This window comes from Heloderma suspectum, chromosome 3, assembly GCF_057233095.1.
Source record: "Heloderma suspectum isolate Gila_16-S chromosome 3, 16-S_ref, whole genome shotgun sequence".
NCBI classification, from domain to species: domain Eukaryota; kingdom Metazoa; phylum Chordata; class Lepidosauria; order Squamata; family Helodermatidae; genus Heloderma; species Heloderma suspectum.
In genome coordinates, this window is record NC_139460.1 from 190,611,452 (window position 1) to 190,628,546 (window position 17,095).

Here is a 17,095-nt window from a genome sequence, read left to right on the forward strand (position 1 = left end):
TTCTGAAAAGTATTCTCCTCGCCAATAACGAATAGTCAGATTGCTGCTGGAATGGGTATTTGGGTACCATGGCATCTCATAAACATACAATGCATTCCTGAAAGAAGGAAGAGTACAGGGGACCTATGGCATTTCTCTCTCAACATGCTCTGAGAGGCAGCGCTTCCAACTAGCTGTATTTTTACAAGGGGCAATTCCTCCACGTTTGCATGAAGAATACACTACACAATGGAGAGTGTGCGTGTGTGTGTGTGTGTGTGTGTGTGTGGACATGCTACTTGAACACCAGTTTCCCTTGTATGGCTGGCTCTGTGATGACATACCAGTGTAGACAGGAAAGATTGCAGGTGTGGGAAGAGAACCCAAGACAAACCAAGGAGCACAGTTATACTAATACCATCTCCAACCTGGCTGTTATTGCACTGGGATGACTGCAGTGACTTACGCCGTACACCAGTCCCATGAAACCTGTGTCAGAAGGTGTACAGTTTAACATTCTCAAGCAGAGGTATTGCTCGCTAGGTATAGAAAAGGAAAGGCACCTCTTCCATTCAGACACAGCAGCATGCACCTAAATCAGTCCCCCTCGCCCCTGCCCTTTCCACAGCCAGGCATGTGAATGAATATCTGACTGACCATAGTCGGTAGACATTCAGTTATATCCCCAGGCAGTCCGCTAAAGAGAATGAATGAGGTACTCAGTCACCTGCCCCAGCCAGGCCTGGCCTGGCCTTTATCATGGAAATACATTCTTAAAACAAGGGAGAGGTGATTTTGCTTATTGCCCTCAGTTACTTGATGAACAGTATTGCTGATTTCTGAGCGAGTGGGTATTCCCACATTCTACCTAATGAACCTCCTCCTCTCCATTTTATCCTCACAACAACAGCTGAGAGCCAGTGTGGTGTAGTGGCTAGAGTGTTGGACTGGGAGCCGGGAGATCCGGGTTCTAGTCCCCACTTAGCCATGGAAGCTCACTGGGTGACTTTGGGCCAGTCGCAGACTCTCAGCCCAACCTACCTCACAGCCACAACCCTAAAATGGAAGGATTATGTACGCCGCCTTGGATTCCTGAAAGAGGAAAAAAAATTGCAATATAAATGTAATAAATAAATAAATAAATAAACAATAAACAACCCTGTGAGGTCAGTTGGGCTGAGAGTCTGTGACTGGCCCTAAGTCACCCAGTGAACTTCATTCCAAAATTTCCCATGTCTACTAATCTGTGATAGCACTGAACTGAACTGACCCCTGACCCCCCGCCAGCATATAATTGTGCATATTGTCAGACAACAAAAAACTGAAGTGCCCAGTGCCCCGAAGGTGCCTTGTCAAATGTGAATGCATTAGCAAAACAAAGGAGAGGAGAGGTGGCAGAGTCAATGAGTGAGTCATAGAGCTGACTCATCATGCTAATGGCTTACAGAATGAAAAATGGTTGGATTCATTTGCTACACGGAAAGATTATTGTTCAATTGGGAAACACGGGGACCTGCCTCACATCATCCATTGGATTGGGGAAAAACATTAGCACATTGCAGCAACACTCCTTATGTTCCCTCCTCCCCAAAATCACTGCAATGGCGAATGGATGATTGAGCAATACTGTATACAAATGTTGTGCAGAAAGTGCTGAAATGTTGTAGCTGAAAGTGCGCATTTTAGAGATTTAAAAATGTGCAAATTTGAGGCTTTGTGTGCAAACATCCCCTTTTTGCACATATTCATCACTGAGTCAAAAAAATCGTCAAAGGTGCAATCAGTTCGTGGGGTGATCGACAGTGATTATCGATTGCTTGAGTGCTTCGGCAAACAGGAGGAGAGGCGAGCAGGGGGGAGTTTTTACATCCCTACCCTCTGTTGAGCGTTGAGAAATGGAGCCTTTTTCAGTGCTCAGTAGGGATTTTAGAGAATTCAACCACGGATCCCAGGGAGGCCCCCTGGAATCTGTGGCGGAACGGAGCAACCCGCCCCACCACCACACGAAAGCCCGGTGGCATTGGTGGCGGCGGCTCCAGCTCCCCTACGCCATTTGCGTTCCCACTTTAGCCGTGATAGGCTACGTAAATATATATGTAGCCTATCATGGGCCAGCGTAGGTACGCAAATGTCGTCCCCTATGCAGGACGCCATTTGCGTCCGCAGCAGCCCGGCAGTGGCTGGAGGCCCCGCTGCGGGTTGGCCCGGCCGGTGGCTCTGCAGACTGGCCGCGGAGCAGAGCCGGCTGGGCAGGATTCTGGGGGGAGGAACGGATTGCCTCCCCCCACCTGCAGACCCCAGCGGAGCCATGTAAGCGGGGTTTCGTACACCCCTAGGCTCAGCAGGGAAAGGCTCTTATCTTCGCTAAGGTGCTGATCAGAGATAGGAGTGTTTTCCTGCTAAGAGAGTGGGTGGGATCTGAGGAAGAAGCTGGCACGCTGGATGGGGGACCCTCATGGGGCTCCCCATGTGTGATTGATTGTGTCTTATTTGCTGTGGTGCTGAAATTTATATTACAAATGAAAGAAGCATTCCACCAGGAGGAGCTGTTATTTTTTTTCAGGGTGCCTATTTCAGTTCTTCCTTTGTCAGGTGTTTCAGTAAGCAGAGTACGCTTTTATACTGAAGATGAACAAACTGTGTATGCTCATCCTTACATATTATTACCCCCATCGTGAAGATATCATGACCAACATATAAAAAATTGCTTATTTCTCCTATGAGCTGCAGTGTAATATTTCATGTGGCTTGACAAGGTTTGCAATCTAAAGCTCTTCCTCCTTTTGAAAAGATTACTATAGGGCTTTTGAAGTATGAAATTACTGGTGCTTTTGTGTTTCTAATATAGTCAAAAAATTAATGAATGCAACTTATCCTCTTATATATAGAATACCAGAATATCGGTTTTAGCCTGGAAATTAAATCAGGAATTCTGTTTACATAGGTTTAAGTAAAAGGAAGTAAATACTGTGCTTTAAAAATAAAGTAAAATTAGGAGACATTCCCCCCTTCCTCTCCAACACTGCATGGATAAATGTACAACTTAGATCACATAACTGCTACAAACAGTTCACTGTGTAGGCCAAATGCTTTCTAATGCACTAAAATTAAGAAATAATGTGCTTTGAAAATGATTTATGAGCATGGTTAAACTGCCAGATTTACAAAGAAATAGTTCAGAACTTGGGAAGCCTCATGAGTCATGTCAAAAATGAATTTGACCATGATTTAAACTGCTACTTTTCTTACATGACATTTAATATGTGTACTTTGGAGGCCCATATGTCTTTAATAAAATAGCATTAAGTTTTAAATATGATATGAATGCAGTCAGTTTCTAAATTCATAACCTTTTCCACAACTCCAAAATGTTAACCAATAAAGGGAGTCATACATGCAATAAAATATAAACCTTAGAAAATAGCTTTTTATTAAAACAGTTAGACAGTTGGCAGCTGTGTTGTAATGTAATAAATTCTTGAAGCCAATGTGGATTTATCAGTCATTGTTTACATAGCAAGCAATTTGGACCAGACAGCTAATTAGAACTGAAGACCAAAGGTCATTAAAAAAATTAAGAATTTCTGCGATGTCCAGTTAATTGAGTATTTGTTTGGCAAACTTTAAACATTTTAACTAGCTAGCTAATTTTAATGTAGATGTCCTGCAGTATGTTTCTTGTAATACTTGTACATATATGTACCACATGGCTTTGAATTTAAGATGATTCTGAGAGGAATTAGTGTATGTTGTTGAGCATGGAAAATAGAGTTCCCATACTCCTTGGTGGTGTTAGATGTTGCTGCAAGCATGCATTGTAAAGTCCAGGTGCACCAAGGAGCATGGAAACTACATTTTCCATGTTATCTGGTTACCAAAATGCTGCTGCACATGCTTACAACAGCATCTTGGCTTCTATCAGAGGTCCTGTGGTTCTTGCAAGCTCTGCCTGATGTCCCCAGTAAGCTTGGTGAAGGCAACGGCGGAGAAATGATCTCATGGTGACGCAGGGCAGGGAAGTCCCTGGACCCTTTTACTCTCTGATGGCATTATCAGGAACACAATGGGGCCTATTAGCCTTGCTGATTCTGAATGGATCTGATTTTAAATTAATTAGTTTAGGATGTTCCGCAGATGTCTGTCATATTAATCTGACTCAAATGGACCTATTCTGAATCAGATAAGGAGGCTCTGTCCATCGCTAAAAATAACATTCTGATTATTTTCCTTTGTAGCTGTTTTGCTTGCATATAAGAATAAAATAGGAAAGAAAAACAATGCAAAAAATATCTAGAAATGTAGCTCACTAAAAAGGAATTTACTGGGGAAAAATAATTATGGGTCCATTACCTCTAAATATTTCATTGGACATTCTAGTCTGCTGTCCTTTCTGTGCATGTGCAAGGCTTGCATGAATATATTCCCATTATTATTTCACATAATTCTACCTTTTTCTGCCCAACTACCTGCTATTCTTGTGGTATTTCTTTAACCTTTCATGCCCAGCCATCTTCATTCTCCTGAGTGAGACGTGTATGAGAAAGCCAAAATGTCTGTGCTCTCGCAGTAGCTTGTATACTTCTTGTTCCTTACCTCTGCTATACATTGAGCAAAACACACATGCGCAAGAGTTTAAAACTTCAACACCCATGATCCGGTGCAACTGTGAACGCATTTTTAAAAACCCTAAAGGCCCTTATTCAAAGTAAGGAAGAGAAGATAATGAATGAACTGGCACACAAGCAGAACCTGCTCACATTAAAATTAGCAGCTGGGGTCTTCGTGGAAATCCGCTGCTCGAGGTCAGAAAATGGTTTCTTAAAACAGAACTCCACCATCAGGTTGTGAACATGCCTAGATAAAAAGTTGTTTTCACAAGGTTTTCTATCAGAACAATACTTTAACACTGAATCTTTGTGGTTCCAGAAGCTTGAATAATAATCTACCTTGTGATATTGCTGGGTGTATTTCAAAAGCTAAGCTTTGTCTTCCAGAATTATGGGTCCCTTAGAGCATCCAGAAAATTATTAACAGCATGTAATCCAGTTTAGTATGAATGTGTCTTTAGTCTGTTAGCCAAATCTTTACATAATACAAATCATTCTACCTATAAAAGCACAAATATGTTATTGTTCTCAACAGGCAATTTAATGCAACTATAGGGAGGAGAATAAGAGAAAAGAAGATTACAAGCTAGCTGATCGTGTTTTTATTTCTCTCTTAAATCTCTCTACATTTCTCTGTGGTTATACTTGTTTAGAGATTGTATGCAACTGTGCTGCCTACATGATTTGGAAAGCAAATCAGCCTAAATATGAAGTTTCAATGGGTGCGCTTTTTTAGGGATTTGATACATTTATTGCAAATATACATTTTCCCTAGAGCAAAGCTGAACCTATAATTTTTGTTTCTTTAATTTTTTTGTAGATTTAAAATTTTGCTCATTTATACTTGCTATCCTGTTGTGCCATTCTATTCACAGAACAGCTATTAAAGTTAATTATTCTCTGGGCCCTTTTTCTGACAAAGGAGAATATTGGAGTTAACAAAAAGATGTATTTATTGGTTAGGGAAAAAAACCCACACCATTCTGTTGAAATAATACATGGCTGCCTTTTGTAAGTGAAGCTTCCTGACATGTTGACAGGTCAGAAATCAGGTGTGATGAAGTGCTGAACAGAATGAACCTTTGAATTTAACAAATAATTCTGATGAGTTTGAAGTAAGGTTTAAAAATTCATGCTCTGATCATTCAAACTCCAGATTAACTATTTTCATTTTGCTATAAATTCCTGCCATTTTGTTTCCCTTGCTCATGTTCTGTTCTCTGGAATTAGGCTGTAAAGCTATCCTTATAGAAATGGAAGACATTCTTTAAGGAGGTTGTAGTCATCAACAACATCAGAATTCTGTGGAAAATTATGAGGATGCTGAAAGAGAGAGAAAAATAGTAAACAGTGCTGGCCCAAGACATTTTGCTGCCTGAAGCTGAGTGCAAATGGTCTCCCCATCTGCCACCCCTGGCTAGGGCCAGCACTTTAAAAGGCCTTGCTGCACCATCTGGACACCAATTCTCACTGTCATCTATCCCCCCTGATGGTGCTGCCTGAAGCAAGTAAAGTGAGGAAAATTTGAGAACCTGGTTATGTTCTGCCTGCAGAAAAAAACATGAGGGTAAATATGAGGCCTCATTCAAATGGGTATGAGCTAACCTTTCATGTTTTCCCCACTGAAGGCTACAATCTGAACATATGGAAAAGAGCTATCGTAGGTAGATCCAATATGTAATGAATTCAGTCAAACAATGATGCTGAATTCAATAATCCTTCTGGAGTCATTACCTAGAGCAGCCATCCCCTATTTGGGGCCCACCAGATGTTTTGGACTACAACTCCCAGAATTCCTGGCCATTGGCCATGCTGGCTGGGGCTGATGGGAGTTGAAGTCCAAAATATCTATAGAAGGTGTAAAGTTGGGGAAGGCTGAATAGAGCCAATTTTTAACGTACAAGCTTCACTGCAGGCTGATATGCCTACCTCCAGTGAAAGTGCTGCATTCATGTGGTAACAAAACTTTATAATTCAGTGGTGATAGTCATTTCACACAAAGAAGCAATAACTCAAAAGCTGCTTCGTACTTGATTATGTCAATCAATCCTTTAAAAATGAGAGGGAAATGATCATTGTGAAGGAAATAAAAATGTCACATCATAGAGTTGGAGGGGTCTTTTTGACCATTTAATCCACTTTCCTGTTCGATGTAGGAAATCCAAAACTAGAGCATTCCCAACAGATGGTGTCTGCTTGAAGACCTCCAGTGCGGGAGGGCCCACCACCCTTCTGCGTCACTGATTCTATGGTCAGACTGCTCTTACCATCAACACATTTCTCCTAATGTTCACCAAGATCTCCCCTTCTGTAATTTAAGCTCATTTGATTTAGTCCTGCCCTCTTGGGAGAACAGGTCTTTACCCCCTTCTATGTGACAGCTCTTCAGGTATTTGAGGAGTGCATTCGTTCTTTCATTCATTCATTCATTCATTCATTTTAAAGCACCAAATGCAGCCTGGAACAAATTAATCTTCAGGGGTTTCTTTTAAGTCATCAGTGATGAAGCCTTACATATCTCTGTGGGGAGGGAGTTCCAAAGGTATAGGGCTACCACTGAGAAAGCCCTATCCCTAGTACCCACCAGCCTAATGGCTCTTGCTGGTCGGCCAGAGAGTAGGGCCTCCAAAGCTGATCTTAGTGCTTGGGCAAGCTCATACAGGCATTGGCAGTCCTTCAGGCAACATCTGTTATGGGCCGTCCCCACAGCCTATCCAGTCGTCTCTGCTCCAGGGTAAGCATACCCAGTTCCTTCAACCGTTCTTCAAAGGACTTGTTTTCCATACTGCTTAACATTTTCATTGTCTTCTTCTGAACCTGTTCCAATTTATATATATCCTTCTTAAATTGTAGTGCCCAGATGAGATTGGAGTAGTACAGAATAAAGTGGAACTATTACTTTTTCTGACTTGGAAACTATGGTTCGATTAATATATTAACCTTTTTTGAAGGTGCATAACACTTGTTGACCCCTGTTCAGGAAGGCTGCACAAAACATTTGTGTACAAACATTTTTGCATACATTTGTGGGGTCTTTGGGAGGGGGTGCTCCTGAAGATCAAGAGCAGGGGTGAAAATTTGCACGTTTTCCAAGTGTGCGACAGCAGGTGCTCTGGTGCCAAGCTGCAGCTTCATTTTTAAAGTGAAGAAAAAACAAAATAGAGAAGCCAGCCCTTAAACCAACTTCTGAAACAGTAAGTACTGCAGTCCCCCACCCAAATTCCCTCTGAACAAGGGAAGAGAGGGACCAGATCCAGTTCTGTTGTTGAACTCTTACCTTACAGTTGCCCTCTGCTGGTGGCAGCCTGCATGACACACTGTGGTGCAGGGGCTAGGTGGCCAGGTTCTCTTTATTCTATTTTAAAATGGGGAAATGGGTTCTTTAACTCCTGTTTTATTGAGGCTTCAGGGGTCACAGCTAATGAGTTTGTGCCATATTTTTATAGTAGCTTTCTGCTGTCACTATAAGCTAGATCATTATTTTTATATCCAGCAGTACCCCTAGAGAAAACCTCTGCAGTATTTGATATAGGATTCTTATATAAAATGTGTTTTTATTTTATTCTGTGAATGGGCATGAACTACAGAGTAATCTTGCCGCTGTTTACTTGGTTTGCTCCCCTGAGGTAAAATTTTGAATTAGCACAACCTCATTTCTTTTAAATAATAAACCCCTGGCTGAATGTGGTTTGCGGTCTCCAAGCCATCCAATAAAGAGCCAAAGGTTCTCTTGTCCTTCACAACCAGGCTTACAATTTTCTCCACAGAATTTGTTTATAACCAAAGATCACTGGCTGAAAAGATATCCTATAAAGGGAATGTTCAATATGTAGGGCTGGATCTGAAAATACAGTGGTCGAAGTTGTTCACTGTAATCCTTCCATGAATACTACTAGATTAATACTACTACTATCCCAGAGGCTTCACTTTAGATATTGCATCACAGCACATTGCAATGTATTGGAGGAGTAAGGAATAGGATGTGCACACCAAGAACTGGGACAAATTTAAAGAACATGCATATTGGGTTAGCTTTTGTGACCAGAACAGAGGAGGAGGTTCTAGAGCTGAGGGAGCCTGGCATGAATCACCAGCTGAAGTGTTCCATTGACACAATTCATCTTACTCAGAAGTGGAACCTGATAAATTACTTATTCCCCTGGTGGGACAAGTAATTTAGGAAGGTGTGAAATAGGTTCCTCATTGAAACCACCTGCAACTCTAGTTAGTTTTAGTGTTCTTTCCTGACCATAAACAACAGTCCCACTTGTGAATAGTGCCAGCCCTGCAGCTGTTCTGCCATCCTCAGTCTCAGTCAAGATGGCCCTTCTGGGCACCTTCCTATACCCTTCCTTAGCATCATCTATCCTACTCTGTTTGCTCTAGGGAAAGTGTTGGTGTAGCATGGCTTCCTTTCCTGGGGTCACTTCTCCTGCTCTCTGAATGGGCAGGTTTGTTTGTGCTGTCTTTAAGCCTTAACTGGTGGCTGAGCTGGGCAGGAAAGCCTAAATAAGTCCTGGTTCTACCTCATCTCACAACTGTCTCAGACCCAGACTAAACCTGAAGTGTTGTGAAACTTTGGGTGATATAGGGCTGAAAGTCTTGAGATTACATATATATTCCCTGCCTGTTTCTCCCTTTCAGCCCCCACAAATTTTCATCTCACTGCATAGAGGGGGTGGGGAAAACTTTGCAAGGGATCAAGTCAGTGCTCACACTTAAACTGAAGAATTATGCTTAAAAGTACATTCTACATTTCATATCAATAGAGAGAATGTAGTACAATGTGTGTTACATGGTTCCTGTCCATCTTGAACATGAGTGTGTGAGACATGCTGGTGTTCAAACCTAAAATGGAGGGTTATGTTGTAAACATATACTGGCCTATTCATGCATAATGCTAAGCCATGATGGTTAGGTGTTTTGAACTAACTATGATGCCTTAGCGTATTGTGCAGAGGGCGTTTTTCCCAACCATGGTGGCTACATAACCACGGTGTAACCACGCTCACTAACCATGTACTGCAATATGGTTAGCGGCCCCAAACACAGCTTAGCATGTTGTCTGTCAGGCCCCCATGGTTATCCTAGTGCTGGCATAGACCTTCACTACAAGACCGGCCGAAAAAGGTGCTGTAGCTCCTTCCAGTGTGCGAGAGCTACATGGTCGACATCTATCTAGCAACACATGATGCAACAGCTGAGAGCCAGCCCCAGCACTGTCCGTCCCTGCCTGCCCTACACAATCGGAGAAGCACGCCAGACACAATGATTTTTTTTAACTCTCATGCCACTGTTATCAGCACAGCAACCTTGAGTGTGCTGGGTTCAAAGGCATAAGCAGCTGTGACCACTGTGGAAAGTGAAAACATGGCCGGCCACCAGCCAAGCCACTGCCTCCCTGGCTGGAATCGTGCCCTCCCCCCAACAGCAGCCTCCCCAGGACCCACAGCCGCTACAGCTGAGCCCCAGTATGTGGAACACCCCTGCCCACCGCGCCCCCACCCCTACACAGCCCCCAACCCCTTTGAGGGGAACAGCCAAAACGTCAGGGAAGGGGCAGAGGTGAAAGCTCTGATGAGTGCGGCAGGCAAGTGCCAGAACAATCTGCCCCCCTCCCAACAATGGGCATCCCAGTCTCACACACTCATATGGAGGCCCAGCCTGCACCCCCTGTCCCTGCAAGAGTTTTGGCAAACCCAAATTCCAAGGAGCACTGTGTGGCCAAGGACAGGGGGAAGGACAGATGCCCCAGGTGCATCAGTCCCACAGCATCACCCAGGCACTCCAGGAAGAATGGCAGGCCCAGGAGCCCCTCCCCCCCAAGTTTGATCCCATGGTGAAGGGCAGCGGCGGCGACTCCCCAGCCCTGAACTCAGATGACTCCCTGGAGTCATCCCAATCTCAGCGCAGCAACTTGTGCCCAACTGGGGGGCTTTCCCAGGTTGAGTGGGAGGAGGCAGGGAAGTAGTGCAAGAGAATCTGGGCACAGATGTGGACTGAGCCCGAGGCAGGCATCTTCATCGCACTTTGGGGGAGCCCCAAGGCCCAGGGCATTCTGAGCACCATCGGACACGAAAAACTATTCCCATGGTTCTCCAAGCAGATATAGAAGCACGGCTACTTCCACACCCATCAGCAGCGCAAGTAGAAGCTGCATGCACGGAAAAAGAAGTGGGTGATGATGGTCTCCTTGAACAACAATGTTGCTGCCAAACGTCCTCAACCTAGTCATACAACCATGTCAGCTCCTTGGTATTCTGAGTTGCTGAGGGCAATGAAACAACTGTGTCAATGATTAGAGTGCAAATGGCGGATGACTTGGAATGAATATGATCGAAGATAAGTAAGAATCCACTTGCGATCTTATTCTGCGGCGGTGATGGTGGCGAAGAAACCGTACTTTTCCACCACCATTGCATCTGCTCAGTGTCGTCTAGCAGAGCTGTTTCATGTGGTTAAAGGCCTCTTGGGTGTAGGCCTTGGAACACAAGAACTCTAACCCTCAAAGGCCCGCTGTGAACAATTTGCCAAACATTTTGCAGATAAAATCGCTCACATTCATGCCGACTTGGATGCCATTGTTTTGACAGAGTCTGATATGGACGGTGCTGGTTCACCATCTAGTCATATTATGGATACCTTTTGGCTTGTGCAACCTGAGGACGTGGACCAACTGCTTGGAGGACTGAGGCCTACTGCTTGCTCTTTAGATTCTTGCCCATCCTGGCTTGTGAAATCTGCCAGAACTGAGCTGGATATCTGCACCTCCAAGGTGGTAAATGCCACCTTGAGGGACGGTGAGGTGCCTGCAGCTTTGAAAGAGGCTGTGATGAAGCCCTTGTTGAAGAAACCAAATTTAGAGCCTACGTTTTCGGATAACTACCGCCCTGTGTCAAATTTGTGATTCTTGGGCAAGGTGCTGGAGTGTGCGGTAGCCTCACAACTCCAAGCCATTTTGGATGAAACTGATTACTTAGATCCATTCCAGTCAGGTTTCAGGCCTGGTTTGGGGACAGGAACAACCTTGATTGCCCTGGTTGAGGACTTACACTGGGGAATTGATGGGGGGAGTGCAGCCCTGTTGGTTCTTGTGGACCTCTTAGCAGCTTTTGATACCATCGGCTATGGTATTCTTCTGGATTGTTTATCTGGATTGGGCTTGGGAGGCACGGTTTTAAAGTGGTTCCAGGCCTTTGTGGAGGAGCGATCTCAGAAGGTGGTGCTGGGGGACCTCTGTTCCACCCCATGGTCATTAGCCGGTGGGGTGCCGCAAGGTTCTGTCTTGTCCCCCATCTATATGAAACTGCTGGGAGAAATCATCAGGAGGTTTGGGCTGAAATGTCATCAGTATGCGGATGATACTCATTTCTACCTCTTGTTTCTATCTGTACATCCCAGGGAGGCTGTGGAACTCTTGAACCAGTGTCTGGAGGCTGTTTTGGGATGGATGAGGGTGAACAAGCTGAAACTGATTCCAGAAAAGATGGAGGTAGTGTGGTTTGGGAAACTACTTTGGACGGAGGTTTACAACTGGTCTTGGATGGGGTTGTACTCCCCCTAAAACACAAAGTGTGCAGTCTGGCAGTCCTCCTGGACTCTGAACTAACTGGGGAAGCCCATTTGGCTGTGGTGTCCAGGAGTGCTTTTTACTAGCTTAGGCTGGTACACCAGCTGTGTCCCCGTCCGGAGAGGATGGACCTTGCCTCACTTATCCATACACTAGTGGCATCCAGGCTGGACTACTGTAATGAACTGTACGTGGGGCTGCCTTTGAAGACAGTTCATAAACTCCAGCTTGTGCAGAATGCAGCAAACCTGAGGAACAGTATCCACCTGCCCCACCACAGTGCCAGGAGGGGGAAGTGCTTCCCAGGCAGCAGGGCAACAACAGCGCAATCTTGGATGAAGAACTGCATGTGCTGTCCAACACTGAGCAGGGAGCCTGACTCTGCAAGAAGCTCAAGGCCAACAGACTGCAAGTTGCGTGGGATCTGGTGGCAGCAATGGAAATGTCTGGGGAGCCCTCTTCAAGGACGTGGCTGAGAAGGAGGACAGAAGACGGGCCAGTGAGCTCCTCCTCACTGTGTAGTCCACACGCACAATGGGCGACGGCATCCAGGCATGTGCACAAACCATATGGAACTCTGGGGAGTCTGTGCATGTGGGGGTGGTGGTCTCCGACAACACGATGAAGGCTCTCGCTGCTGCCCTGGAACGCCGGACCAATGCTGTCATCTCTCTGATGGCAGCCATCCAAGGGGCCGTCCGCCTGCAGCAGGTGCCTGTGCCATATATGCCATATCTTTACCCCACCCCCCACCCCTACCCCCCATGCCCCAGCAGGCGGGCCCCCTGCACCAGCCTATCCCTGATCGCCTCAGGGTCCCCCCACCACTCAGGGTCCCCCCCCAGACCAATGAGGCCACCAGCTGAGGTGGGCGACAACCCTCCTCAGCACCCTGGGCCCCTTGCACAGCACCACAAGATGAGCAGGGATGAGGAGGCAGGGGCAGGACAGGGCTATTGGGCCTAGAAGCATTTCTGGTACTGCAAGCTGCAGCCAGACTACCACTTCCATGCATGACGCCTAGCTTACTGCCTTGCACCATCTCCCTGTCCCTTTCCCAGTGGGGCACAGCAGGGACTGTTAGGCAGCTGTACTGTCAAGGCCACTGCCAGCCTCCAGAGTGGCAAGAAGGTTACAGCTTCTGGGTAACGTGGGGTGGGTAGGGTACTCTGCAAGCCCATTCCTGGCAGCCTGTCACAGAGGCATGGACAGATCCCAGCACTGCCGACCAATGGGGAGGTGGCTGTGGTGGCTTCCATGATGGCTGGCCCCAGCTAGTTCTGCCACATAGGCCACAGGGATGCGTGGTGGAGTGGCCAGGAGGACTGGGGTGGTGAGTGGTGCAGGAGGTGGTTAATGAAACCATGCTGCAGACTGTGGTTCCGTGTTCATGTGGCGGGAGCATGCATCATGGTTAGTGGTAACTACCCCGCAGCATGGTTAGCCTAATCATCCTCACCCACTTCATGTCTGAACTGGGCCATTATGTATTAGATTTCGTTCTATGCCACTGTGATATATCAGTGCTTAGTGCAGATATCACAATGTCACATGTGTTTTACTTCATTCCTGGACTATTTGAAAATAGATCCAGGGAATGATACTTATTCTTAAAATGGAACATTGTATCTTGAACATGCACACCATCTCTTATTCTGACGTCTCAATCTTCAAAGGAAATATCATATTGTCATATAATTTGTTCCGACTCCCTCCATAAAATGGCTGCAGGGGATTGAGCTGATGTTCAAATTGAAACAAGAGAATGCTGTCCCCCCCAAAATCATGCTGATATGTCAGGGTTCAACGTAGATAATAATAATAATAATAATAATATTAATAATTTTAAAAACGGGTTCTTTGCAAACTACTTGGGTGACCTTCCTCCAGAGTCTTGAAGATTTATACAGTTCCTAAGACATAATCTTGCTTCATATTGGTGTCTACTTCATAAATGTTGTTCATGGCCATGGATTCTCTTTTTGAATCACTCAGTGTAAAACTACATGTTACTTTAAAGTTGTAACTAGCATCTACATCATTTTTCCATACTCAAAAATAAGCATGGCAGACTCGATCTGGATTGGGACCCTAACATATGGGGTAAGGGGGCTTTTGCCTCTTCCTGTGGTCTTGATCTGAATTGGGGGGCTCACACCTGCAATTTGCATTGCCCCCAAAGGATCTGTGAATGGCTCCTTTTGGGTCAGTCTAAATTGTAGAAGCTGGTCCCTTGATCTGGATCAGGGCTGCAGCACGGGGCAAAGGGTTAAAGCCCCCTACTAGGGTTTCAATCTGGATCCGCACTTACTTTTGAGTAAGTGGGGGAAAGGTTGTAGCTGCTAGCTGCCCTCTTTACGTGAGGTTGATCCTCAGTGTTTGCTTCCAGAACCGGAAGGTGTTTTTAGAGAGAGTGAAGCAAAATTATATGTATGCCATTCACCCCCACCCAGCTCTAGTTGCAATATAACCCACTGGTTGGGGTATGGCTTTAAAACATGGAATTCCCTCAGCAGCTTGTTTTGTTCCCTCCAGCTGAGCTGGGGAAATTATGCAGATCAACCGGAGGCTATGGAGTACATAATTTGGCCTACTGAGGAAGTGCCATGTTCAAATGCCGCTCCAGAGCCCAGGGGTGGGGAAGCTCTTTAAGCCCAAGGGCCAGATGCAATTTCAGATAGGTTCTCGGGGGCCGCATTCCAGTGGTGGGTGGGGCTGAAGGTAGGGTGGTGCAGGAGTCTGAGGAGGGGGTGGATTCCGATGGACCTCCCCCCTGTCCAGCCTCCTGGACCCTGCTCGCTGAGCTGTGGGGCGCTGATGGACTCGGCTGCCAAGCACCCCAGAGCTTGGCAAGCGGCTGGGAGCAGCACCAAGGACTCATCCTACCTCCGCCAGCTGTCAAGGAAGCCTTTGACAACCAGCAGGGGAAGTTACCGAAGCACTCTAGCCCTGTCCTCTTCTGGAGGAGGAGAAAGCTAGAATGTTTGGGGCATGCGCAGCACCCAGGACTCCAGCAGTCAAGCCCTTGTGTGCATAAAGCACAAGGGCTTGACTGCTGGAGTCCTTGGTGCACAGAGGAGGGGCGGCTTGCATGGCTTGGTGGGTGAGCGGGGCAAGCAGGGAGGCTTGGTGAACAGGTCTGGGCAGCGGGAGGGCAGCTCGGCGAGCTTCCCTGCAGCCTGGACGGAGATGAGTCCGTCCATCCCTAGCTGAAGGCAAAAGGAGTGGGGACAAAAATGTAAAACATCCAGCAGTTTTTAGCTTAAAGCTCTTTTTCAACCTTTTTGAAAGGATGAAAATCTGCACCAAAGCTGTGAAACTACCAAACTATCAGTGGTTGGAAGAAAGGGTGTGGGGCGTGGTCATCTGGGAAACATTGGAGGGACAGATTGGGACCCCAGAAAGATTGGCCCCCATGACTGTAGTTCCCCACCCCTGCCATGGCCAATAAGTCAAGCTAGGATCTAGATCAATTGTTCGAACTGATTTATGTACATTTGTATCCTGACTAGGGAGGAAAATGTCTCTGAGGGGTTGTCAGTGAAGAAGAATGAACAAAACCACAATTTCTGTTGTAAAAGCACTGATACAGAAGGCATGAACATTCTGAAATCCTAGCCAGAGACTGGGCTCATGCTAATTTCATGTAAAACAGGTTAGGGTTTTTAAAAAAGCATATGTCTTTGTCATGTGCATGTTGTCACATTTGTGTGGCTTCCATCATCATGATGTGTCTTTCAAGGGGAAACGTGGCACGTTGCCTTGCAGTGTTTCTTTGCTTTCTAGATATGTGATATATCTGTTAAGGTTCCTTTTGCCTACTTCTCTAGTCTTTTTATATAAATATGCATGTAATGCCAATAAGGAGGGAAACCCCACTGAAAGACATAAGGTGAAGATTATTGCTCATAAAGCATATTGAACCAGATTAAAATTTACTTAGTTTAATGACTACGTGAAGAGGCCATATCATCAGATATTGCAAAGACACATAAAGGAGGTCTATTAATGTCTCTCAATTTGAATTTGTCTCAGAAGCTGTGGAGTAATTGCTCATCCCATTTCTGCCAGATTAGCATATTTGCATTATAATATTGAAGCTTCTTCCCATGTGTACATTATCCAGTTGAGCTGATCATGAAGGTTTTTATTCCCCATTCTCTTGAATCACTAATGCAAGTATTTGCAAAAACTGAGCAAACCTTTATTCCTTTTTTTTCTTCAATACAAAGGACACATGAGGGAAGAGAGGAGCAGACTGAGAAAATGTATTGCTTTCTGTACATTATTATGCAGGAGTTCCCAAATGGGAGATTCATAGATATGAGTCCTGCACAGATGACTAAATGTGGGGATAATTAATGCATAGAGGGGGAAACAGGATCATGCCCTCTGGCTGCATTCCTGACTTCTGTGTGTCAGCCAGCTTTTCTGCATAGGGCAGGTGCATGAACAAACCGCATGTGTTGTAGGCTGTCTCCACATGATCTGTATTTGCACAAAACTGATTGTGAAAACGTGGGATATGTGTGGAAACTAGAGGTGGGCCCACTGTTATCCCATATATTTAATTGTCTGCACAGGGCTCTGGGGTCATTTTCTGCTGGTAAAGTATAACTCACCATGTCCAGTGTTGGGTGATATAAAACTGGGGTCTGGGGGAGACGAGGCAGGAGGAGGCAGTAACTAAAACAACAACTACAAACTTTTATTAATAAAGTTTCTGTGAAATTTGCTGAACTTATGCTAGAACTGCCTGTCTCCTGGCTACTTTCAGCTGCAAAAGCAGGCACCTTCCCGAATGGTTTCTTGTTGTTTGTCAGAAAAAAATAACAAAACTGGGGCGGGGGGGGGGGAGAACAGAAAGAGACCACCAATTGACAGGGTTTTTTCAATTTTTAGTTGTTATTTTGCTCACCTTTCAGAAATGTGACAAGTA

The 17,095-nt window shown here is 45.4% G+C and overlaps 1 protein-coding gene across 6 annotated transcripts in view; it reads left to right on the forward strand.

Annotated features, from left to right (window-relative positions):
* Positions 1-17,095, forward strand: part of LRMDA (leucine rich melanocyte differentiation associated) — a 1,351,091-nt gene that overhangs the window by 770,865 nt on the left and 563,131 nt on the right. For 2 of the 6 annotated variants that reach the window (XM_084845214.1, XM_084845219.1), the window contains one exon: positions 11,988-14,066. The exons of the other annotated variants lie outside the window; for them this stretch is intronic. In XM_084845214.1, coding sequence (XP_084701340.1) covers positions 11,988-12,242 — 255 coding nt within the window. In that variant the 3' untranslated portion in view covers positions 12,243-14,066. Of the gene's footprint in view, positions 1-11,987; positions 14,067-17,095 lie in introns of those variants that run through there. 6 annotated transcript variants of the gene reach the window in all.